This window comes from Plectropomus leopardus, chromosome 6 (assembly GCF_026936395.1).
Source record: "Plectropomus leopardus strain MGB_pleo_1.0 chromosome 6, ASM2693639v1, whole genome shotgun sequence".
NCBI classification, from domain to species: domain Eukaryota; kingdom Metazoa; phylum Chordata; class Actinopteri; order Perciformes; family Serranidae; genus Plectropomus; species Plectropomus leopardus.
Window position 1 is genome coordinate 703337 of NC_142181.1, and position 24501 is coordinate 727837.

General features: G+C 42.4%; 1 protein-coding gene and 1 pseudogene across 6 annotated transcripts; one reads left to right on the forward strand and one right to left on the reverse strand.

Annotated features, from left to right (window-relative positions):
- Positions 1-2176: 2176 nt before the first annotated feature.
- LOC148189276 (uncharacterized) lies at positions 2177-6121 on the forward strand (annotated as a pseudogene).
- Positions 6122-8859: 2738 nt separating this feature from the next.
- LOC121942995 (NLR family CARD domain-containing protein 3-like) lies at positions 8860-20659 on the reverse strand. 6 transcript variants are annotated; one of them, XM_088078416.1, is made up of 10 exons: positions 20245-20656; positions 18336-18446; positions 17300-17562; positions 15329-15427; positions 15157-15219; positions 12407-14270; positions 11153-11326; positions 10653-10811; positions 10300-10346; positions 8860-9567 (listed from the first exon to the last, which is right to left on the reverse strand). In XM_088078416.1, the coding sequence occupies exons 3-10, from the start codon at positions 17550-17552 to the stop codon at positions 9002-9004; spliced, it is 3225 nt and encodes a 1074-aa protein (XP_087934542.1). In that variant the 5' UTR covers positions 17553-17562; positions 18336-18446; positions 20245-20656; the 3' UTR covers positions 8860-9001. The 6 variants fall into 6 exon arrangements, 5 of the variants coding, with proteins under 5 accessions (XP_087934542.1, XP_087934543.1, XP_087934544.1 ...); XM_088078417.1 differs by having other exon boundaries at positions 18336-18458; XM_088078418.1 differs by lacking the exon at positions 17300-17562 and adding an exon at positions 14985-15026 and having other exon boundaries at positions 20245-20655.
- Between the last annotated feature and the right edge of the window lie 3842 nt (positions 20660-24501).

Sequence of the window (24501 nt, forward strand, 5' to 3'; positions counted from 1 at the left end):
CGAGCTGCACGAGGCTCATTCTGTCTCTGTCTCTGTCTGTGTCTGTGTCTGTGTCTCTGTCTGTGTCTGTGTCTCTGTCTGTGTCTGTGTCTGTGTCTCTGTCTCTGTCTCTGTCTGTGTCTCTGTCTCTGTCTGTGTCTCTGTCTCTGTCTGTGTCTCTGTCTGTGTCTGTGTCTCTGTCTGTGTCTGTGTCTCTGTCTGTGTCTCTGTCTGTGTCTCTGTCTGTGTCTGTGTCTCTGTCTCTGTCTCTGTCTCTGTCTGTGTCTCTGTCTGTGTCTCTGTCTGTGTCTCTGTCTCTGTGTCTCTGTCTGTGTCTGTGTCTCTGTCTGTGTCTCTGTCTCTGTCTGTGTCTCTGTCTCTGTCTGTGTCTCTGTCTGTGTCTCTGTCTGTGTCTGTCTGTGTCTCTGTCTGTGTCTCTGTCTGTGTCTCTGTCTGTGTCTCTGTCTCTGTCTGTGTCTGTGTGTCTCTGTCTGTGTCTCTGTCTGTGTCTATGTCTCTGTGTCTCTGTCTCTGTGTCTGTGTCTCTGTCTGTGTCTCTGTCTGTGTCTGTGTCTCTGTCTGTGTCTGTGTCTCTGTGTCTGTGTCTGTGTCTCTGTGTCTGTGTCTGTGTCTGTGTCTCTGTCTCTGTCTCTGTCTGTGTCTCTGTCTCTGTGTCTCTGTCTGTGTCTCTGTCTCTGTCTGTGTCTGTGTCTCTGTCTGTGTCTCTGTCTGTGTCTGTGTCTCTGTCTCTGTCTGTGTCTCTGTCTCTGTCTCTGTCTGTGTCTGTGTCTCTGTCTGTGTCTGTGTCTGTGTCTCTGTCTGTGTCTGTGTCTGTGTCTCTGTCTGTGTCTGTGTCTGTGTCTCTGTCTGTGTCTGTGTCTGTGTCTGTGTCTGTGTCTCTGTCTCTGTCTGTGTCTGTGTCTGTGTCTCTGTCTGTGTCTCTGTCTGTGTCTCTGTCTCTGTCTCTGTCTGTGTCTCTGTCTGTGTCTGTGTCTCTGTCTCTGTCTGTGTCTGTGTCTGTGTCTCTGTCTGTGTCTGTGTCTGTGTCTTTGTCTCTGTCTGTGTCTGTGTCTGTGTTTGTGTCTCTGTCTGTGTCTCTGTCTGTGTCTGTGTCTGTGTCTCTGTCTGTGTCTATGTCTCTGTGTCTCTGTCTCTGTGTCTGTGTCTCTGTCTGTGTCTCTGTCTGTGTCTGTGTCTCTGTCTGTGTCTGTGTCTCTGTGTCTGTGTCTCTGTGTCTGTGTCTCTGTGTCTGTGTCTGTGTCTCTGTCTCTGTCTGTGTCTCTGTCTCTGTGTCTCTGTCTGTGTCTCTGTCTGTGTCTCTGTCTCTGTCTGTGTCTGTGTCTCTGTATCTCTGTCTGTGTCTCTGTCTGTGTCTCTGTCTCTCTGTCTGTGTCTCTGTGTCTGTCTGTGTCTGTGCCTCTGTCTGTGCCTCTGTGTCTGTGTCTCTGTCTGTGTCTGTGTCTCTGTCTGTGTCTGTGCCTCTGTCTGTGTCTCTGTCTCTGTCTGTGTCTCTGTCTGTGTCTCTGTCTGTGTCTGTGTCTGTGTCTCTGTCTGTGTCTGTGTCTGTGTCTGTGTCTCTGTCTGTGTCTGTGTCTGTGTCTGTGTTTGTGTCTCTGTCTCTGTCTGTGTCTGTGTCTCTGTCTGTGTCTGTGTCTGTGTCTGTGTCTGTGTTTGTGTTTGTGTCTCTGTCTCTGTCTCTGTCTGTGTCTCTGTCTGTGTCTGTGTCTCTGTCTGTGTCTGTGTCTCTGTCTGTGTCTCTGTCTGTGTCTGTGTCTGTGTCTCTGTCTCTGTCTCTGTCTGTGTCTCTGTCTGTGTCTCTGTCTCTGTCTGTGTCTCTGTCTGTGTCTCTGTCTGTGTCTGTGTCTCTGTCTGTGTCTCTGTCTCTGTCTCTGTCTCTGTCTGTGTCTGTGTCTGTGTCTCTGTCTCTGTCTCTGTCTGTGTCTGTGTCTCTGTCTCTGTCTGTGTCTGTGTCTGTGTCTCTGTCTCTGTCTCTGTCTGTGTCTCTGTCTGTGTCTCTGTCTCTGTCTGTGTCTCTGTCTCTGTCTCTGTCTCTGTCTGTGTCTCTGTCTCTGTCTGTGTCTCTGTCTCTGTCTCTGTCTCTGTCTCGTCTCACTGCTGTTTTTTTCCACATCTCAATAATCTGAAGACACGACAGCCTCGGTGCTGTGAGACTCGTGTAAAGGACACAGATGACTCGATAAAGAGCCGAACGCCTCAAAGTTTCTGATGATGAAGCGATAACGAAGAAACCGCAGAGACAAGCTGCTGATGAGGGTTGCGCAACTTATGTTTGAGTGTTTTCCTGCTTTTTATGTCACACTGACGCTGGAAACTCTTGTTTCAAAGGGTTAAAATGAATATCAGAAATATTTAATAATTATGAATAATAATTATGTGAAACAATATGTTTACTTTACAGTAAATACTTGAATAAATGTACTGAGTTACATTCAACCACTGAATAATTTCATTATTTAGTTGTTGTTTAGTGTCGGTCACTTTGTCATCAGCCATCGACTTAACCCTTTAAGCTCCGAGCACATCGGTGAAATTTCTTTCAAAACGGTGGAAAAAAAATACAGCGAGCAACTCGGTAAGAAACCTTCCACAACCTGCAAGAAATAAGCAGATTTAAATAAAATCCCCTTTCTTTCTTTTAACTATCATAACTGTATATTTAAAATGATTTTACAGAAATATTACAATGTTTGAATCTTTTTCTTTTACTTTACATTTATTTTTATTTTTATTTTTTGTTAATTTTCAGGTAATTTCGGGGGACGTTGACCTGGAATCTGAGTGGTCTGTGTTAAGACTTTCACCGTGGGGGCTGCTGGGAGTTGTAGTCGGAGGGTCGTTGGTGCCCGTCGTGGCGGCAACATGAAAACCTGCTGCTGGACTCCAGCAGCAAAGGAGGAAACAAGCTGCAGAAGGAGGCCTTTCGGGTCTGGCTGGCTCGTACTCTTTTCCCACCAAAGTTAGCGAGTGCACGCCGGTTTTTCAAACAGGAGTAAACCTGCAAAATATAGGTGATTAACTGCATTCCCACTGCCTGTGAACACACCGTGTGAGCACACGCGGCTGCCTTTCGGGTAGTTTTTGTGCGTACGGGTTGTTTTGTTGGTGCGTCCGTGTGATGTCACAGAGAGGCGGGAGGTAAAGAGCAGCAGGATCAAAGGTCTGTGAAAACGTTTCAGAGCTTTCTTTTCTTTTAATATCTCTGACCGATTCAGACTCGTTCAGACTCGTTGCAGAATATTTTGGAATAATGTTTGAGCTGCTTAGAGGGAGACGGGCAGTAACTAGTGACGGCGTGTCATTGCATCTCGCCAGTTAAGGAGCAGAGATTAACAAGTTCACTCAGGTGTTGTGTTTCCATCGATGCTGATCGCAGCCGTAGGTGATAAAAACTCAGATGTACTGCGGAGACATTTGTGTGAACGCCGATCATACACATTCCTGTCGCATTAAAAAGACAGATGTCAGAGGGTGTTCTGTGCAGTGTGAATGAGGCTTCGGGGGTCTCGTGAAGACACAGACAGGTACCGGGCAGCGAGACAGGCTGCAGCTGTGGAGGTCACCAAAGCAAAACCAGGTGAGGGAGTCCAAGGAGAACATGGAGGCAGATTTCTGTCTTAAAGGACGTTCTGACAAACTGTGAGACGACTCAAAGGGGGAATAAGAAAGACTCGATCAGCCTGCTGCCCAAACAACCTGGACCGGGACCAGAGGGGAGCTCTGAGGACCGATGTCTCTTGAATGTCTCTCTACATCACAGAAAAGACACATTCTGTCCCTCTGTCTCGTCTCACTGCTGTTTTTTTCCACATCTCTAAATAAGCTGAAGACACGACGGCCTCAGTGGTTTTAGAGACGTCCGGAGGACACAGTTCGCCTGATAGAGAGCCGAACGCGTCAAAGTTTCCACCGATGAAGAGATAAAGACGTGACGATGTTCAGACCGCAGAGCGAAGCTGCTGATGAGAGCGGACACGGAGCTCATGAGGGGTCAGTGTTTGTGGGACTCTCAGACGGAGACCTCGGAGCAGAATGGCTGCAGTCACAGAGCTCTGCTTCCTGCTGTTTGCTCTCATCAACAACATTCACGCACAACAACTCATCAGCATCAAGCGGGAACGGGACTCTTACAGCTTCAGTCTCCCCGAGGAGGCCGACTCCTGCCTGATCTCCAGGTTTGTCGGTGAGGAGAAGCTGGTCCTGCTGAACACCTCTGACCTCTGGTCCCACAACTCCACGGCACCTGAAGACCCGAAACGACAACTCTCTTCTTACGAGATCCACGACCTGACCCACTCAGACTCCGGCCCGTACCGAGAGGAGTGTTGGACCGACGGCAGAGTCACACACGACAAGACCACCACCGTCATCGTCTGCAGTCAGGTGGATGGAGTATTTCCTCGTGACATGACACCTGGAGAAACAAAGGATCTGCGATGTGAGGGAGCGACTGACCATCAGGACGTCCTGTGGCTCAAACGTGACTTTAGACACAAACAGGAAATATGGAGCAGAGTTTTTGGGGACAATGAGACATCAGTGATGGACGAGGATGGAGGAAGATACCAAGTGGTGAAAAACACATCAGATCTTCGTGTTTTTAACTTCACAACAAAAGCCAAGACAGAGTTCAGCTGTCTGAGGATGGACCAGCAGCAGTGTGTCAGCAGTTACTCTGTAGAGTTACAGCTGTATGCAGATATGATCTACGGCTCAGAGGGACAGACGGCTGTGCTGCCGTGCACTCTCACTGATTTCAGTGATGATCAGCCGCCAAAGTGGGAGATTCACAACATCTACAAGGGACATCCAAACCAGACTGTGGACCAGAACTACTCTCTGGTGTTTTCATCACTGATGTTAGATCACACAGGTTTGTTCGTCTGTAAAACTTCTGTTAGTGTGAAAAGTTATCTGCTGGTGGTGTGTCCTAAATTTGGTCCTCCTGCTGTCGAGCTCTTCTCAGAGGGAGAAAACGTCACTCTCACATGCAAAGATCAGGGAAAGGGTCAGCAGTCTGTTTGGTTCGTCAAGTCAAACCGAACAGAAGGCAGAGTTTTTAATACACGGTTTGGTCAGAGTCTGAGCAGAGTGAGCTGGTCCTCTGATCACAGGAGTTTGTTTGTCTCTAATGTCTCTCTGAAGGACGCAGGAGAGTATTGGTGTGCAGTTATGGGCAGTTATGCTCAGTGTGTGTCATCCAGTAAAATAGTGTTAAAGTACAGAGATCCGTTTGGGGTTCACTCCACCTTCTACAAAGTGAGATGGGCGGTGCTCAGCGCTCTGCTGCTGACGCTCTGTGTTGTTGTGGTCGAGGTGAACCGGAGGACCAGGAGAGGAGAGCAGCTCTGAGCTCAGACTCACAGTTAATATGCACGAGTTCATTTCCTCACTGTCTCTGACACACTGTGTTATTCACTGGACCTGAAAACGGGAGACATTCAGGCCAAGAAGACATTTCAACAGGGACACAAAAGACAGAGAGACAGAGAGACAGACAGAGAGACAGAGAGACAGACAGAGAGACAGAGAGACAGACAGAGAGACAACCAACAAAAACTGCACTCAGAGTGTGTGATGTTATTATTGTTGTAATTATTGTTGCTGAGTGAATAAAATTTAAAATGTGCAAGAGGTGAAATGTAAGCTGGGAAATTAGATCTATAAAAACACAATGATTTAAAAACAGATTCAAATAAAAATAATGGAGGAGTTTTGGAGGTCAGAGGTTGACCTTTGACCCTGTCAGGGTGCAGATATACCTGTATATATTGTATGTATGTATACTGTGTGTGTGTTTTCTTTGTGTAGCTGTGTGTGGGTGTGGCTGCAGCCTGACACACAGCAGGGGGCGCTCTGCTTTCACTCATTCATCTGTCAACATTGCTTTGACCTCAGCTTTTATTTTGGATCATCTGACTGATTTTGATCTTGTTATTGAACTGATGCTTCATTTTAAATCAAATTATTCTGTGATTTTTTATTACATGTGAAGGAGTTTGAGTCTTTTTTGCATTTATAACTGTTGTATGTTGTCAGTGTTTTATGATTGTTATTTTACTCTGAACTTCATCAATATATAATCAATTATCTCTATAATAAAGCTGAAACAGAAACAATAAAACTTGGTCTCCAGTTTTTACTGATTTGATTTCTGATTTTAATGACTTTATGGAACATATTTTAATTCAATTCAATGTTATTATTTGTTTGTTTTTATTTATTTGTATTAAAAAATACTATAAAAACACATAAAGCACAAACAATTTGACACTAAAACACACAACAGAAGACACTAATTTGCACGTGTGAACATTCAGGCTCCACAGCAGCAGATTAATAAATGTCCTCATAACTCCGTACAGCCAATAATAATCAGTGAGCATTAAATATGACAAACTTCTCCTCATAACATAAAGCATCTCTAATGTGGTACACAGCACCATCAACATGACCGTCACAACGATGCAGCATCAGCACCGACACCGCGGAGGCCGAAACTGCGACATCATCATCATCATCATCATCATCATCATCATCATCAGGTCTACAGAATCAGAAAAAAACTTCATTGATCCAGGAGGGAAATTATGTTTCTCTGCAGTCTGCAGTATATGTTCTGCAAAAAGTCCCAGCCCAAGTATATAAAAATATAAACTTAAAAATATAAATAGGTAATCGTAAACAATGAGTACAATTTCTTAAGATTTAAATATTTGAAAAAAAAGTATGTAATATGCATATTTTTAAAATAAAGTATAATGAAATGAGTATGTAAAAATAGAAATAAAGTAATAATACACAATGAGCACAATATGTAAATGTTTTTTTTTCAAAGTATGATATAATGAGTATGTAAGTATGTAAAAATATAAATATAAAGAAGTACACTAACAAGATAATTAACACTAATATGAGATTATTTAAATGATGACGTGGTTAATCTACTGAGTGCGTTCAGTGTGTAAAATATAAAAGTGACTTGTGCTGCAAAACAAATGTCACATAAAATCATGAAATCTCAACCTGGCTGCATTTTACTGCATCTCATGAACATCCAGAGATCCCAAAACACATCCGACAGCTTTCGACTGCAGGAGCCGGAGAACAGCTCGTTTTTTCAATGAAAAATCACTGAGTTTATTTCATTATGAACAAATAAACATAATAAAATAATAACCGAAAAAAGTCTCCATCAGGGAAACAAAGCAAAGAATGTGTTTGAAAAGCAGCAGGAGGAAGCAGATAATGATGCTGTTCTGCTGCTTCTTCAAACACATCAGATTTACGTCTTTAAAAAACTAAAAAATATCATTATTACAGTAAAACCATCTCCCAAAACTACAGAAATAACTACTCGTTTGGATCATTAAATCATTCATTTTAAGCATCATTCACTTTAAATGCCCTCTCCTCGTTGTTATACCTGTCAAAGATTGTTTTCTTGTATTAATCGTTAAATGATGTGACGTTATTAATTAGATTTTTTCCTCTGGTCCGCTCCACAAACTGACCCCTCAAACTGAAAGACGCCCCCCAAATCATTCGGACCCCGATGATTCGGGCTCAGACTCACCAGAGACGGCCGTCCACAGAGGAAACCTGAAACAGAAGCTGAGACTTCGCGCCTCGTGCAGAAACTTCCTCAAGTGAAGTGGAGTCATCAGTCACCTGTCGGCTCAGGTAACGCCCCCTAAACACCATATAAGGGCAGGTTTAGTGGCGTGTGCAAAGACCCCAAAAAGACATGAAAACCCCAAAAAAGGCTGACAGGAGAAGAACTGCTGCAGGAGAGAAACCGAGCTTAACTGAGCTCAACTGAAGTATTAACAGTAAAAGTACTTCTGCAAAAAGGTCTAAATAAATTTCATAAATCAAAATAATTTTAAAAATTAAAAGGAGAAGCAACAATTCCTCAGACGCACAGTTTATATGACATTTGGATCCATACATTTTTTGTATGAAAAATTACACAGAAATTGTTGCCAATTAATTTTCTGATTATTCGACTGATTGTTTCAGCTGCACGTGTATATTTTCAGAATTTTTGTTTTGTGTGAAAAATAAATCTTGATTTGTAGAGTAGTCTGTTAATTAACCTAAACAAAGTAAAATGAAGTATTAAAAGTAAAGAACAGTATGATAATCACTTACACAATTATAACAACGAAAAAACGTTGCTGATTCATTTTTTTTCAGCTGCGTTTGTATATTTTTGTTTTTGCACAAAAATGCTCATTTGTTAAGTAGTTATATAAAAACACAGGTGAAGTAAAAATTGAAATATGTTTAATTAGTCAAATTTATCTTAACGCAGGCTGTCACTTTGGCCACTGAGTAACTTTTGTGTCAGCACACCTCCTGAGGGCTTGACTCACACACACACTCACACACACACACACACACTCACACACACACACAGTCAGTGGTGTCAGATAAAGACAGAAATGATGAAGGTGATCAAATAAACAGAAGCTGCTCGTCACGATAAAACAACGATTTTATTGACATTTAGAAACATCACAACATTCGAAAATATGGTTATTGAAAATATGATTGTTTATAGAAAATGTTTTTCTCCGAAATGTACATATATATACGAAAGTAAATTAAAAAAACAGCAACAAAAAAACAGATGAACAAACAGTTAATTATTTTCAGACGTTACATCTCTTTCAGAGATTCTGGTTTAACTGAAAATGTTGATTATCAAAGAGATGAAATCACACAAATGAAAGTTTTGTGTTTGAGTCTGAGATCTGCTTCGCGGTGCAGAGTGTGTGTGACTGTGACCTTTGACCTCCGGTCAGCAGCGTGTCTGTCCACAGGAGAGACTCTCAGTCCTGCAGAGGACACAGAGACACTGAGGCACCACGTTCCCACACCCCAAATCCAGGATAGAGAGGTTCAGTGAAGGTGGTGCTGAAGGTGTGGAGGTGGATCAGAGAGTCAGAGGAGACTCTGAAGAAGGACACAGAGCCAGCAGGACAGTCCACATACACTGCTACTCTACCAGAGACAGAGGAGGAGGAGGAGGAGGAGGAGATGGAGAAGAGGGAGGAGATGGGGGAGATGGAGGAGGAGGAGGAGGAGGAGGTGGTGGTGGAGGAGGAGGAGGAGATGGAGAAGAGGGAGGAGATGGGGAGATGGAGGAGGAGGAGGAGGTGGTGGTGGAGGAGGTGGAGGAGATGGAGGAGGAGGAGGAGGTGGAGGAGGAGGAGGAGGAGGTGATGGGTGTTTCCCTGCTGTTGTGCCAGACAGAGTAACCTTCATCAGAGCAGCTCAGACTCCAGGACTGATCATTTCCTCCAAACACACAGTCTCCACTGTCTCCTCTCCTGCTGATTCGTCTGTAACTCACTGATATATTAACTCTTCCTCTCCACTCGACCTCCCAGTAACAGCGACCAGTCAGACCAGTTCTACACAGCAGCTGAGGACAGAGGTCAAATCTGTCTGGATGACCAGGATATGACTGACTGCCTCTTACACGCCTCACGGTCCTGTTGTTGTCAGACAGTTTGAGGTCTCTGCTCTTCGTGTTTTTGTCCAGGTCCAGCTCACAGAGGTCTGATGGAGACAAAGAGACACAACACAGCTGCGGGTTATCATCTGCCGATCCATCGACAAACCTTACTGAAAGAAAATCACTCAAACCGACATTTCATATTCAGCTGTGAATGCAGTTAACCAACTTTGACTCCAGATTCAATCACCCAGTTAAACAACGTTAACGTTCAGCTCTTTATCCTGGTGTGGACCGAGGGGGACAGCTGATGGACATCCAGATCAGTAAACACATGGACTGAATAAAGTCTCACTGACCAAACATCATCTTCCACTGCAGCAGGAAGCAGCTCTGAACCGTCTGCTCCACCAGAGAGCTCACATTTACTTCAGATCTTTAAGATCTTTGCCACGTCTCAAACTGTCGTCCGTTACGGACACCGTCCACCTGCAGCTGGCTGCAGAGACCACGTGCACGCTGCTCTGACGGCAGAGGTTAGGGTAAGGGTTAGGGTTAGGGTTAGGGTAAATCCACCTCAGCTCACTTCATTCTACTTTTCAACAGCTTTGTGACGTTAATAATGTCGTGTTGTGTTGATGATTTCTACGTTTGACAGCACTGATTTATTAAAAACATCCTAAAACTAAAGGCTAAAATGCATTCATTAGTTTTCTTGGATGAAAATGTTCAGTTTGTTTTGTCCTCCACAAAAACAGAAGCTGCATCCTGATCAAAACTCTGGAGAAACCGAGAGGAACACGAGTTCTCATGAATCCAAGTTAAGACACACTCACACTTCCTCAGACCAGGTCTCAACCACTGCGGTCCACCATGGTCCATCCTGCAGGAAGAGACACAGTCAGTCCACTTCACAAACCTTCACTCAGATCCTCCATCAAACATGAGCCAGAGTCCATCAGTTAGTCACCAGTCTGTCCGTCCATACCTGAGAGTGTCCACTCTGTCCGTCCATACCTGAGAGTGTCCACTCTGTCCGTCCATACCTGAGAGTGTCCACTCTGTCCGTCCATACCTGAGAGTGTCCACTCTGTCCGTCCATACCTGAGAGTGTCCAGTCTGTCCGTCCATACCTGAGTGTCCACTCTGACTGTCCATACCTGAAAGTGTCCAGTCTGTCTGTCCATACCTGAGAGTGTCCAGTCTCCAGTGTGGATCCTTCAGTCTGTCTCCTGAGTCTCCTGGATGGTTGTAGCTCAGGTCCAGCTCTCTCAGATGGGACGGGTTGGAGCTCAGAGCTGAGACCAGAGCAGCACAGCCGTCCTCTGAGACCAGACAGCCTGACAGACTAAACACACACACACACACACACACACACACACACACACAGTCATTGGCTCATTCACAGCTGTGTGTGTGGAAACATCCAATCACAGAAGTGCAGCACAGACGTCAGAACCTCAGACTGTCACCGTCCCAACCTCGTCATCTGTCGTCATCTCAATCCGTCACATTATTGATGAACTGTTTATTAAGGAGGGATATCGGGTGGTTGATGAGTGTATCTTGCTCCTGAACACCTTCAGTCAAATATCAGTGATCGACTTTGTGGCGGTACAATCACATCAGCACCTGGTTGTTTTGAACAGAGCATGCTGGGTAATATTTTCCAACCAGCTGAAAACTGACCTGAGAGTTTCCAGTTTACAGTTTTCACTCTTCAGTCCTGCAGACAGCCGCTTCACTCCTGAGTCCTGCAGGTCGTTGTTACTCAGGTCCAGGTGTCTCAGACTCGAGGACTGTGAGCTGAGGACAGAGGACAGAGCTGCACAGCTTCTCTCTGAGAGGTTACAGCCGCTCAGCCTGAAGAGGAATCAGTGAAACGTATGAAAACATTTAAAAACATCGGACCTCATGAAGAAACATTCTCTTAATTTCTTCTTATATTTTCTCTTAATTTTCAAAAATATCAGAGAAATCAACCCTAGATGCTCCGAACACTCTGAACCATCCGAATCTGCTCTGAGCAGGTGAGCTCAATGATGAATCCCACTGATCATAAGTCACCTGTCAGCTCAGCTAACGCCCCCTAAACACCATATAAGGGCAGGTTTAGTGCCGTGTGCAAAGACTCTGACACACGAACAGGACCGGAGACACGACGCCGAAAAAAGGCTGAAAGAAGATTTGATGTTCTGTTAAATTACATAAAAGTAAATGTGATTTCGGGGAAATAAAATCAAGTGTTAAAAGTAAAAGTACACATGCAAAAATGTTTAAATTAATTTTATAAATCAAACTAATCAAATGCAATAATTATTAAAGAATAAAAGACTAAAATATTTCAAAGGAAAAGCAACGATTCATCATTCGGACAGTATATATGATATCTGGAGCCATCAATGGTTCTTTTTTTGAATGAAAATGACACCAAAGAAATAGTTGCCAATTAAATTTCTAATTCTAGTAATAATTCCAGTAACCTCAGATTTGTACTTAAGTACAGAATTTGAGTAAATGTACCCAATTACATTTCAGACAATTACAGTAATACATACTGTGACATTTAATACTCCAAGTATTAAAGGTACTCTAAAACATCATCTTTATTTGATTAACTGATTTTGCATCTTTCAGTGTTCCTCATATATAAAACTTATTTTTCTTGGTGTTGGAAAATAACTTGTGGCCTGTGAAAATTAGATGCTTTTCTCTTATCTTGGTACGAGCGCTCTCGACCACTCGTAAAATTTTCTATAATAAAAGCAAATATAAGAAATCATTGGTGAATCACCAAAATCAGTTTGCACTAATAAAATAAGAATAAATCCTGGACACGAGTTAAAATAAATTGTTCATGTTTCTTGCATGAGGCCCAATGACTGTTATTTCCTCTGAAAAAATGAAAAACTACATTTAATCTGGAGTTTCGTGTTCACTCACAGAGCTTTGTTGGAGGCTTTGACCACTGGCAGCAGCCTCAGAAGAGCCTCCTCTGAAGCAGAGTATTTCTTCAGGTCAAACACGTCCAGATCTTCTTCTGATGACAGTAAGATGAAGACCAGAGCTGACCACTGAGCAGGAGACAGTTCATCTGTGGACAGACGTCCTAATCTCAGGGACCATTGGATGTCCTCCACCAGAGAACGATCATTCAGTTCATTCAGACAGTGGAACAGGTTGATGCTTCGCTCTGCAGAGAGATCCTCGTTAATCTTCCTCTTGATGTACTCGACTGTTTCCTGATTGGTCTGTGAGCTACTTCCTGTCTGTGTCAGCAGACCTCGTAGGTGTTTCTGATTGGTCTGCAGTGACAGACCCAGGAGGAAGCGCAGGAACAAGTCCAAATGTCCATTTGGACTCTGTAAGGCCTTGTCCACAGCACTCTGGTAGAGACGTGTTGGTTTTGGTTCTGCTTTGAAGACTTTAGGCAGCCGGGGAGTTGTCTGTCCTTCATCCATCAGATTGACTCCAGAGCTGATGAAGGTCAGATGGACATGAAGAGCAGCCAGAAACTCCTGAACACTCAGATGGACGAAGCAGAAGACCTTGTCCTTGTACATTCCTTTCACCTTTTGAAAGACCTGTGTGAACACTCCTGAGTACACTGAGGCTGCTCTGATATCGATGCCACACTCTGTCAGGTCGGACTCGTAGAAGATCAGGTTTCCTTTCTGCAGCTGCTCAAAAGCCAGTTTTCCCAGAGACTCCATCATCTTCCTGCTCTCTGGACTCCAATGTGGATCTGTCTCAGCTCCTCCGTCATACTTGATGTTCTTCAGTTTGGTCTGAACCACCAGGAAGTGGATGTACATCTCAGTCAGGGTCTTGGGCAGCTGTCCTCCCTTTCTGGTGTCCAACACGTCCTCCAGAACTGCAGCAGTGATCCAGCAGAAGACCGGGATGTGGCACATGATGTGGAGGCTTTGGGAAGTCTTGATGTGGGAGATGATCCTGCCAGCCTGCTGCTCATTTCTGAACCTCCTCCTGAAGTACTCCTCCTTCTGTGGGTCGGTGAACCCTCTGACCTCTGTCACCATGCCAACATGTTCACGAGGGATCTGATTGGCTGCTGCAGGTCGTGTGGTTATCCAGAGGCGAGCGGAGGGAAGCAGTTTCCCCCTGATGAGGTTTGTCAGCAGAACATCCACTGTGGTGGACTCTGTCACGTCAGCTGTCTTTTTTTTATTGGTGGAGCGGTCCAGTTGAAAGCGACTCTCATCCAGTCCGTCCAACACAAACAGAAGGTTGAATTTACGTTTTTTATTGTTGGTGTTTTTCGATGGCTGCAGAGCTGTAAAGATGTGATTGAGAACTTCTGTCTGGATCTCTTCCGCCTCTGGGATACATTCATGAATTAGCTCTGCTAGAGAGAACTCTTCTCCCATCAGTAAATTCAGCTGTCGAAAGGTGAAGGGGAAAATGAGATGCACATCTTGACTGGCTCTTCCTTCAGCCCAGTCCAACACAAACTTCTGCACAAGAAATGTTTTTCCAATTCCTGCGATTCCGTTGGTTAGCACTATGGTTTTACGTCTTTCAGAGGGCGGTCTGAACATGTCACAGGGTTTAATTGTTGTCTCGGTCTCTGCTGGACCCCTCATCGCCTCAATCTGCCTGATCTCATGCTCTGTGTTGATGGTTGGGTCAGACCCAGCTGTGATGTATAGCTCTGTGTAGATATCTTCCAGAGGCTGCCCAGCCATCAACTCTTCTTGTATATTCTTGAATTGGTCCTTGAGTTTTAACTGCAGCATTTTTTGATAGTATGAGATGTGTCGTGGTTCTGGTAATGGAACAATCAGGTCTGTGTAGAACAAAAATACAAAAAATGTAAAATATTTGGCTGTTTTTCTGAGGGATTGTCATCAGAAGAACAGAAATTCAACATGTTAAGTAAGACACTAGCCTTACAGTTGCATCCTTCGTACATCGGTCAAGTTGAACTTACAGATTACATCTATGTCTGTGAAAACATGGATGCCTCACACACAAACGACCTCTACAATCACCACAGTTTACAGATTAGTGTCACAAATTCAGCGTTTGACCAAATGTGTCCCCTTCTGTTCCTGAGATATTATGCTGAGATATTGCTTCACGCAAAGTATACAGACACAAGGTCATAGTGACATTGACTTTTGACCACCAAATTAGCAGTAATTAATAAATAGTAGTTTGTAATTAGCTAATTGTTAAGATTTTTGTGTCAATCTGAAAAAAATTCCTGATAGTATCCTCGAAATATTATGCTCACATGAGCGAGACAGATTTAAGGCCACAGTGACCTTAGCTTTTGCCACAGCATCACCATCGTGGAGGGAAAAAATGTAGCCATCTCAACAAGGAGAACAAAGTCGAGTTAGCAGAGCTGCTGACTCTGTAAGGACACACAGAGTGATCAGATGCCTCTGATCTGCAACAGTGAAAGACAGCACGGCAAAGACTGCACTGAAACTCTTCTAAGCCAGGCTCATCCACGACGGACAACCACTGGCTAACAAGCAGCACAGCAAAGCACCTCTTTCCTCCATTCATGCTTCTTCTCTTCATGCAGGCATTGCTATTAATGATATAAAAGTAAGATCTGTCACTGAATGGGGTTTAAGCTGGATATAAATAGTGGTGACATTGGAACTAATACTATATCAGGTCATGTTAAATTGCTCACACTCTGTGGTACATCAGCTCACCTGTGTCCTCCACAGCAGGGATCCCTCTGGACACATTACTTGGTCCTGGTAATGCCTCTGACACTAAATCAATTTACCCAAAAAACAAAGGAATTGATATAATTTTCAGTCTGAGTTCACCCTCTTTACAAACATAAGTGTTGTGATAATCGTTAACATGGAGCAGGCCTACCTGCCCCCTCAGGAGTTATGGGCTCATGGCTGGTGCCTGGTACTGCCTCTTCTTTACCAGCAGCAGATTGATCCACAGGCTGCTGCTGCTGCTTTGAGACTATAAAAGACAAAGTGTTTCACACTTAGGTTACATCTGTGAAGGCCAGAGGACAGGAATTAACCCAAACACAGAAATCAGAGACAAAAATCAAATGTCATGTCAAGGAAATTGTGTTAAGTTGTTTTTTGTCTTGTGTCTATGTTGTCTTGTGATTTCCTGTTTTATTTTGAAATCCTACCTCTCCTCTCGTTTCAGGTCACCTACTTCCTCCCTTTGTGTGTTTTCCCGCCAGTGTGATTGTCGGCCCCGCTCTGATTGTCTCCACCTGTTTTCCCTTACCTTGTGTATATATAGTCTGCATCTCCCTTTGTCTTGAACCAGTTCGTCTTGTCTCATCTGCCGGTGAACCGGCGCCATATTCATGCCCAAGTCAAGTTTTTGTTGTTACTCGCTCATTTGCATAGTTCAGGTTTGATACCTATTTTCATTTGATACTTTGTTTTTCATACGCTTCTTTTGAGTGAGTTTTTTGTTGATACTTTGTTTCCTCTTCTGAGAGATTTTTGTTGTTACTTTTTACCTCTTCGGAGTGATTTTGAGTTTTGCTTCTGCTTGTGTAAAGACTTTACTGCTGCCTAAAAATAAAGTGTTTTTGGACTTCTTGAAACCTGGTGTTGTGCATTTGGGTTCAATTCCAGTTCAGTCTTGTCATCAAAGTCCAAGGGCCAAAGTTTAATCCAAAGCATGGCCATCATGGAAAGGCAAATGAGGTAGCAACAGTACAGACAAGGGACAGGCAGTAAAGAGAAAAAAGAACAGTCCAAAAGATCGACAACTGGGCAAGCAAAAAAACTTACAGGAAACAGGCCGAAATCAAAAATAAAAATAGAACAGACCGGATTCAACCATGAAGAAAAAAATGAAGAGACAAGACTATTTTGGGAGTTTTTCCTCAGGTGATGTGAGGGTCTAAGGCAGAGGGAAGTCGTACACTGTAAAGCCCTCTGAGGCAGACTGTGTTTTGTGATAATGAGCTCTATAAATAAAACTGACTCGACTTGATTGACTTGACTTGTGAAGCACAAGACAAAGTGGCAACAGGTGAGTGAATGAGCAAGGTTTAAGTACAAGAGACAGGAGATTCACTTACCAAGTTTGACCTGACACCTGATATCTTTACACTTTAGCCTATGCTAGCACACACGTCTCACCGTCATCATCAGCTTGTGTTGGCACTTGATTTGTAACCTTCTCTTAAGCCTCGAGCTTGTTTTAATCATAAACAAGTTTTTTAGTTTGACACATTTGGTTGCTTAAGTTTGATTAGCTTCTGTTTTTTAATGGCCTTTTCAGCTCCGCCTGTTCAATCTCTACTAATATTCATCTTTCTTTCTTCCTCACATCCTCCACCGGAGCTTTTTTGACTGCAGCCCGATGTGTGATCACTTATGCATGACATCCTTTGTCGTCTTGTGTCCGAGTTCAGTGATCATACGTGCGTTTAAGTGGAGTTAGTCACGATTAAGTTAGTCATGGTTAAGTTAGCCTTCTGCCAAATGCTGCCATGTAATGTTTGCGTTGACTGACAGTCATATAAGAAATGGCAGTAGTCGTCAGGGTTTTTCAAAGAGCCCAATGCATTAGCCGACATGATAGATTTGTAAAATGTTATTGTTTACTGACCCTGTCTTTACCTCTTCAGACCAACAACCAGCCAAGCCCACTGGGAATCTTCACATTTCTCTGATTAGCGACCTATGAAACAAAAACCTCTTTCTATACCTCCTGTTCTATCTAAATGCAGCATACGTGCAACACTGATGAAGCTGACGGGGTCTGAGAGGATCAAACGAGCACAAGCTGAACTGATGTAGTTACATTTATGAATGCTTTCTTCATACATCATGTTTTTCTCTTCCTGTGACTGACCTTCTCGTCCTGACAATCTCTGCAGCAGATCATTTCTGTAGATTTTCAGTAGGATCCTCTTGGTCTCTTCCACAGCTCCACTAAGTTTGAGGGTCTGAGTCATCAGATTAACTGTTTTCAACCTCTTTGCTTTCTCCAGCTCGCACCAGGGGATGGTCTCTGAGTCTTCAGAGTGATTCAGGTAAAACTTGAACTCCTCATATTCATCTTCTGTGAGAGCTTTCAGAGTTTCTAAGAGGCCCTGTGCAGTCATTGTGGCTCACCTGTTAAAATCAGAGAGTACTGTGAGCCTGAAGGACAGTTACGTTACAGCCGAGCTACATCAAGGGAACGAATTACACCCAACGCAAGGCAAAGAGTGATGTCAGTAATACATAAGAGCTAGACTGATAACCTTGTTCCTGATAAAACACACACACACACACACACACTCTTTGTTATTAGGCTACTATATAGGCTACTTTAAACTAGACATAAAAGACATTTCCTGTAGGTTCACCCCTCTCAGAAAGAGGTTACTGTGGCTTCATTTGATCAGCAGCCAGATGAACTTTGACTCAGGGAACGTCACTTTTCACACATCAGTGTGAACTTCTGCCCGTGGAGGCACTTTTCAACGAACACTGGCCAGTGCGGCACATGACCCTGCCATGTCACCAGGCTGAGCAGAGGAAGATCTTTCCATTATTCTCTCTCTTTCTCCTGGAGGAGAGTTGTTGGGGCAGAAGGAGCTACCTGCCCCCCCTCCACTGCTTTAACCTGGCCGCCTGTGAGCTCAGGCGGCCAGGTTAAGCAAAGTGGCGGTAGCATCTTCACGACGTGGGAAGTCAGGGAAACTAAAATCGTTTCCTAACAGGTAAAAACCAAACCCTGCTGCGCCTACGTGAGCGCGTTGCCAGTTTCACTTTGATTCCCTGTTTACAAATTCTCATTATAGCACAGGCTTCAGTTCAGTTACTTGGCTGTCCGACAAAGCAGCGACCTGCGTGGCTGAAACATGAAGTGGCAAACGCTGCCAGTTTAGAGGTCGACATACCGTCAGAGGGTCAGGAGGTGGCGCAGTAATCCTCTGTCACTTTGTCAGTGATGCTGTCTTGGTCAGGTCCAATCAGAGGTCAGACTTATTCTCCTCCAAATCTGAAACATGCTGTGAAACAGTCTTTAGGGAGTAGCTGTTAATGTAGTCCAGATTTAACCAGTTAATGTGCAGCAGTTTTCTCTTTAAACAAGGTCTTAGCTGGTGTGTATAGCGAAAAACAAAGACATCAGTCCTTTATCTGTTTTCACAAGTAGACAAAATGTTTCAACAAATCTCAATCTTAAGACCCTGCATGTTCATGTAGTCCAGGTTTGAGCACTTTTCTGTCTGAACTATGTGGTCTGTTTAGTTAAATATACATACATTTAAATCAGCCTTTCACATGTTTCCATCAATAAACAATCTTTCACAAATCTGAAAGTGTTTTAAAATGACTTTGGCTGGCAGTCACCACAAAAAATTTAAGTGTTTATGTTACTACAAAGCAGAACTGAGAAATGGTGGAGAAATATTTATATTTAAATACATAATCCTGGAGTTATTGGCTCAATCTGCACGGTTCATAAACGGGTCGATTGGACTGTGTTTGTGGTGAGATGTTTTTACAGTTTATTAGAGACGATCATCTCTGGGGCTGGGGGATATGGCGTTAAAAAAATATCATGATAATTTTAGGTTATATTATGATACACAATATATATCACAATACTTTGAAATCTCCTCTAAAATACTGTAAAATACTAAAATATAAAATGATAAAATGAACTGCAGTTACAAATAAAGTAGCTACTGCCATAAAATAAAGTTACTTAAACTACGGTTATAATAAAGTTGAATAAAATATTGTTTAATGTTAAATAAAGTATAAAGTTAAATAAAGTACTGTTTAGTAATCATTTAGTTGGTATTGGACAGAAATCAAATTGTGTGTTATTTCCTTATGGGGCCAGAACAGTGACGTAAATGTTGGCATTGAATATGATTTTTCATTGAAAACAAAACCTGAACTGAAGAGGGAAACATTGGCACTGAAACATTTGTATTTTAAAAGGTTGTATTGGCACAGAAATAAAGATTTGGCACTGAAGAAAGTTATACCGAAAAATAAAACACGGTCTGAAAAAATAACCAACCTTTAATCTTGTTTTATTTTGTGTTTTATTTCCGTGTCAATACAACTTTTCTTTTCCCTTTTTCAGTTCAGGTTTTGTTTTCAATGACAAATCATATATTGGCGTGCATATATGGGCGTGGACTTGTTCTCTGGCGGCACAAACACAAACTGCACGATGTCACTTTTGAACACGTTTTTTGCGTGGATCTGATTAAATTGCGCACTTTTACCCTCAGAAATGTTTTAGTTGAAAACAGAGGTCATGCTAACAGTGCAGGATGTTAGTGGTCACGTGAAACTCTGCAGAAAATAAGTTCCCTCTGAACGAAACTCTCCACAGGATCCAGTGTCCGTGCGTCATGACGCACAGAGCTCCGCGTTTCAAGACGCGCAGCGAGTGGCCCTGGTTGTTACGGCCTCGATTGCAAAGTGGCACACAGCGAGTTTGGCGCGCTCCCGACGCATCTGACAGGACGCACTTATGACGTGACGTAGATGGAAGTGTCCTCGTGCCAAAGTAATTACACTTTGACAGGAAGTGTGCCCGTGGCCGCGGGAGCGTGCATCCATTTCACTTCAGGGATTTAAACAGCTACATGATAATAAGTTAATACTTTTAGTTTTTTTCTTTGTTTGTTTTATCGGCGACGTTTTGGAAAGTCACACATCAGATTAAGGCTTTGATTGTAGCGCGCGTGTTGAACTCACTGATCCTCCTCACGCGCTGGAAACTGAGCGGAACTTTTTCTGACAAAGAGTCGCTCAACAGAGAAAAGAGTCAAAGCTACAAACCTTCAGACGGAGAGAAGCAGCGACACGACGAGCAGGACGCACAGCGAAGATCACCTGCCGAAAGAGAAACCAAGGGGGGGGCAGTGACGTCACGGCAACACGCCAGACAGGTGGAGGTGTGCGCGGACACAGCAGGAAGTGGCTGTGAGTTTTTCAGGTGAACTCACTGTGACTGTTCCGAGATTTTCTGTAAAATGTTCCTCAAAGAACTCGACAGAAAAAATGTGAATGAAAGTATTTTAAATGATACTAATGAGTATTAACCCTTAATGGGCTGTTTGTTGCATTTTACACTCTTATCATCCTTCATGGTGTGTGTTTGTGTGTGTATTCATGCGTATGTCATAAATGTAGTCCAGATTGTGTATTATGTTGTAATGAGTGTGTAGATGTTATAATGAGTGTGTAGATGTTGTAATGAGTGTGTAGATGTTATGAGTGTGTAGATGTTGTTGAGTGTGTAGATGTTGTTGAGTGTGTAGATGTTGTAATGAGTGTGTAGATGTTGTAATGAGTGTGTAGATGTTGTTGAGTGTGTAGATGTTGTAATGAGTGTGTAGATGTTGTTGAGTGTGTAGATGTTGTAATGAGTGTGTAGATGTTGTAATGAGTGTGTAGATGTTGTAATGAGTGTGTAGATGTTATGAGTGTGTAGATGTTGTTGAGTGTGTAGATGTTGTTGAGTGTGTAGATGTTGTAATGAGTGTGTAGATGTTGTAATGAGTGTGTAGATGTTGTTGAGTGTGTAGATGTTGTAATGAGTGTGTAGATGTTGTTGAGTGTGTAGATGTTGTAATGAGTGTGTAGATGTTGTTGAGTGTGTAGATGTTGTTGAGTGTGTAGATGTTGTTGAGTGTGTAGATGTTGTTGAGTGTGTAGATGTTGTAATGAGAGCCGGACTGTGATTCTTCTTATAATCAGTGTTTATTATGTTTGTTTAATGCAGCGCTCTGATTGGACGAGCAGAGCAGTGACGCCCCCTTCAGGACACAGAAAGAGTTTCAACAAGCTGCTTTTATTCTACATCAGATCTACTGTAGTCTACTGTACACACACACACACACACACACACACACACACACACACAGAAACGTCTTTGGCAGGAAGCAGCTTCTTCTTCTGCTGGACAAACGACACACACAGGAGCTGCATGGGATTGGACAGTGATGTCATCAGGAAGCGAAGCACGCACACATGCACACACACACAGACACACACACACATGCACGCACACACACACACACACACATAGAGACACACACACACACACACACACACACAGACACACACACATGCACACACACACACACACACACACGCACACACACACACACAGAGACACACACACACACACACACACACGCACACATACACACACAGAGACACACACACACACACACATGCACACACAGAGACACACACACACACAGACACACACACACAGACACACACAGGCACACTGAACCTGCTCTGTTTGGGGGCCACTTTTGCAAAATGACAGGAGGCCAGGGGCCAGTCACAGTGGCCCCGTACATGTTTCTAGGATTTGAACGCGTTTTTAGGATTTTAGGCTGTTTCTTGGATTTAAAAAGTTCTGGGATTTTGGGACGTTTTTAGTATTTTAGGACATCAGTGTCTCAGCTGTGTCCTCTGTCGGGGGTGTGGGGGATCCTCCTCTGGCTCTATTTTGATGCTGTTTCATGTCTCTGACGCCTTATGGAGACCAAAAGGAAAAAAACTATTCACAGAGACAATCGTTTTGTTTTTACTGTGAATTAGAAAATGTTTTGGGGCCCCCTGGGGCCCTATAAGGAGCCAGATTTGGCCCGCGGGCCATAAGTTGAGCATGACCGGGTTGGGGTCAGGATGTAAGCCAATCAGAGGCAGAGAAAGGTAGATTAGGGCGGGTCAGGCCTCGACCACTGTGGGTGAAATAAATCTGGTTGGTGGACGCTCGTGTGAATTTTCACGCCTGTTTCCGTGCTGAACGCGCTCAGTCAGAAGATTTTAAAGAGCCGTGTGACCTCAGCAGTGAACTTAAGACTGGATTTGAAGCCTGATGGGACTTTGACGTGATGTCACATGAGGCATCTGTGCAGAAAAAAAAGCTTTACTTTTTAAGGCCTTCTTTTTGAATTTTTAAGGCAGTATTCCCATGTGAGGTTAATAATGAAGTCTAATTTTTTTAAGGCGCTTGTTTGGTTGTTTTCCTCACCGTTAAAGCCGCGGATGTTGAATCAAATCTGATTCATTAACTCTGTATCGGTTACTACGGCAACACTAGCATGGCGGTTGGTGGTTAACGTGCACAGTGGTTCAGACGACAAAGAACTACGGACGGAACAGCATTGACACTCCAAGGCTCAATCTTTTCATTTCCACCTTAAAACTGCAGATAATGATTCAGTTAAGGCTTTTTAAGAGTTAAAGAAATAAAAACATGACTCTGTGTCTCATTTGACCTTAAAATGCCCTTAATTATTCAGCTAAGGTCATAGTTAAGGGATGATTTTAATGCCATTCAATGTATCTGTTCATTAAAAATTTGGGGCAAACCCCTGAAGTGACACCTTAGTTTAAAAATGTAGGTCATTTCAGGTACAAACTGAGGGGCGCATAATGAAACAAAATTTGCTCATTAATACGGAGCATTTAAGGTATTTTAATGACATGCTAAGGGGATAATTAATGGTTACATGAACAATTTGTGGTATATTAAGGTGAAGGCGTTAAATTCAGGATTAATTAATGGGACTTTTGTTAATTTCTCGGTGTTTAATCTCAGTTGAGGCAACATTTTCAATTCAGCTTTTTTGTATTCTCAACTTTTTGTGGTGGGTGTCACCAAATTACACTGAACTTTTTGCATTTCCACGGCAACACGAGCATGGCGGTTATTGGTCGCAGAGCTGAAATGTAGAGTCGCTAAAAGCTTGACGAGATAATTAAGACGGCAGTACTGATATTGTAGTCATTTTAATTTCATTTTATTTGTGTGTTCGTTCTCCTCTCGAAGGAGTGGTCGGGATGGGTTTAATGTAGCATTATTAGAAAAAAGCTGTGTTCCTATTTATTTACAGTTTTTTCTTTTTAGATTCTGTGTTGATCTAAATATGATTCATCATGCTTTTATTTTTATATAAAATTGCTATAAAGTGAAAAAAATGACAATGACTCACTGACATCCCTTCATTTTGACTGTAATTGATGACATAATTAAGGTCATTTTAATGTGATGAAAATTAATGGGTCTGGTTATTTGCATGGTTTAAGAAAAAATTATGTTTCTTAAAAGTCCTTTCAAATTTTAACCAAATAACATGAAAACGGGGAGCGACGTCACTTTTCTTGTGCCTTCAACCGTGAGCAATTTGGCGTGATTTCTTTCAAGAACTTGGGAAAAATGCAATGAGCAACCTGAAAAGAAATGTTCCACAAATTGCAGGAAATGCAAGAAAATGATTTCTAAAAAACTAGGGGAAACCATCGAGGGAAAAATGTCAAAAAGCATCTTTCAACCAGGACTCGTCCCCAAACACAGCTTCTGCTTTGTTTTTGCTTTCAGCACATTATGTTTCATTTAAATGTAGCTGCTCGAATTTTTATATGTTGGAAATTTTAAATATTTATTCAAAAATACTTTCATAAAAAACTACAACCTGAAGCTGTGCAAGATATTGAAACTGAAATGTGGAGGATTTATTTGTGTGATAAAAACTTACTATAAACTATATATATTTAAATGTCTTAAAATATGCGTAATGTAAAAAACACCTTAAAATCTGATATAATAATATATATATATATATGTATATATATATATATATATATATATATATATAATTAATTTCTCAGATCTTTGTCAGCATGCATCATGATTATTTTTTTCATAAATAAATTTCATTAACCAAAAAACAAACGAGGGAAAAGTAGTAGGGAATAGTATTTACTTATTTAAGATTGTGTTACATATGTTAAAATCAATAAAAAAAAAGAAAAAACTACTTTCTTGTACCTTTAGGTTCTTATTGTTTGTCTTATTCTTCTTCTTCTTTGGTTGCTTATTGCCTTCTTAAGGTGTTTTTAAAAGAAATCAAGCCAGTTTGCCTGGGTTCAAAGGGTTAAAAATGTTTCATTTTTTAATTTAGGTCAGAAGTAAAAGAACTTTTTCATGCTATTTGGTCAATTTTACTGTGTTTTTATTCCCTAAAATTCCCTAAAACCATGAAAATAATCCATAAAACCTTTAATAATATT

Bases quoted from the DNA above. Each gene is read 5' to 3' on its own strand.
- LOC121942995 (XM_088078416.1), bottom strand. From the start codon at position 17,552: ATGACTGCACAGGGCCTCTTAGAAACTCTGAAAGCTCTCACAGAAGAT. The intron at 15,428-17,299 runs GTCAGTCACAGG...TGTCTTTTATAG, and splicing joins GAGATTGTCAGGACGAGAAG to TCTCAAAGCAGCAGCAGCAG. The intron at 11,327-12,406 runs GTGAGTGAACAC...ATTCCTCTTCAG, and splicing joins AAAGCCTCCAACAAAGCTCT to GCTGAGCGGCTGTAACCTCT.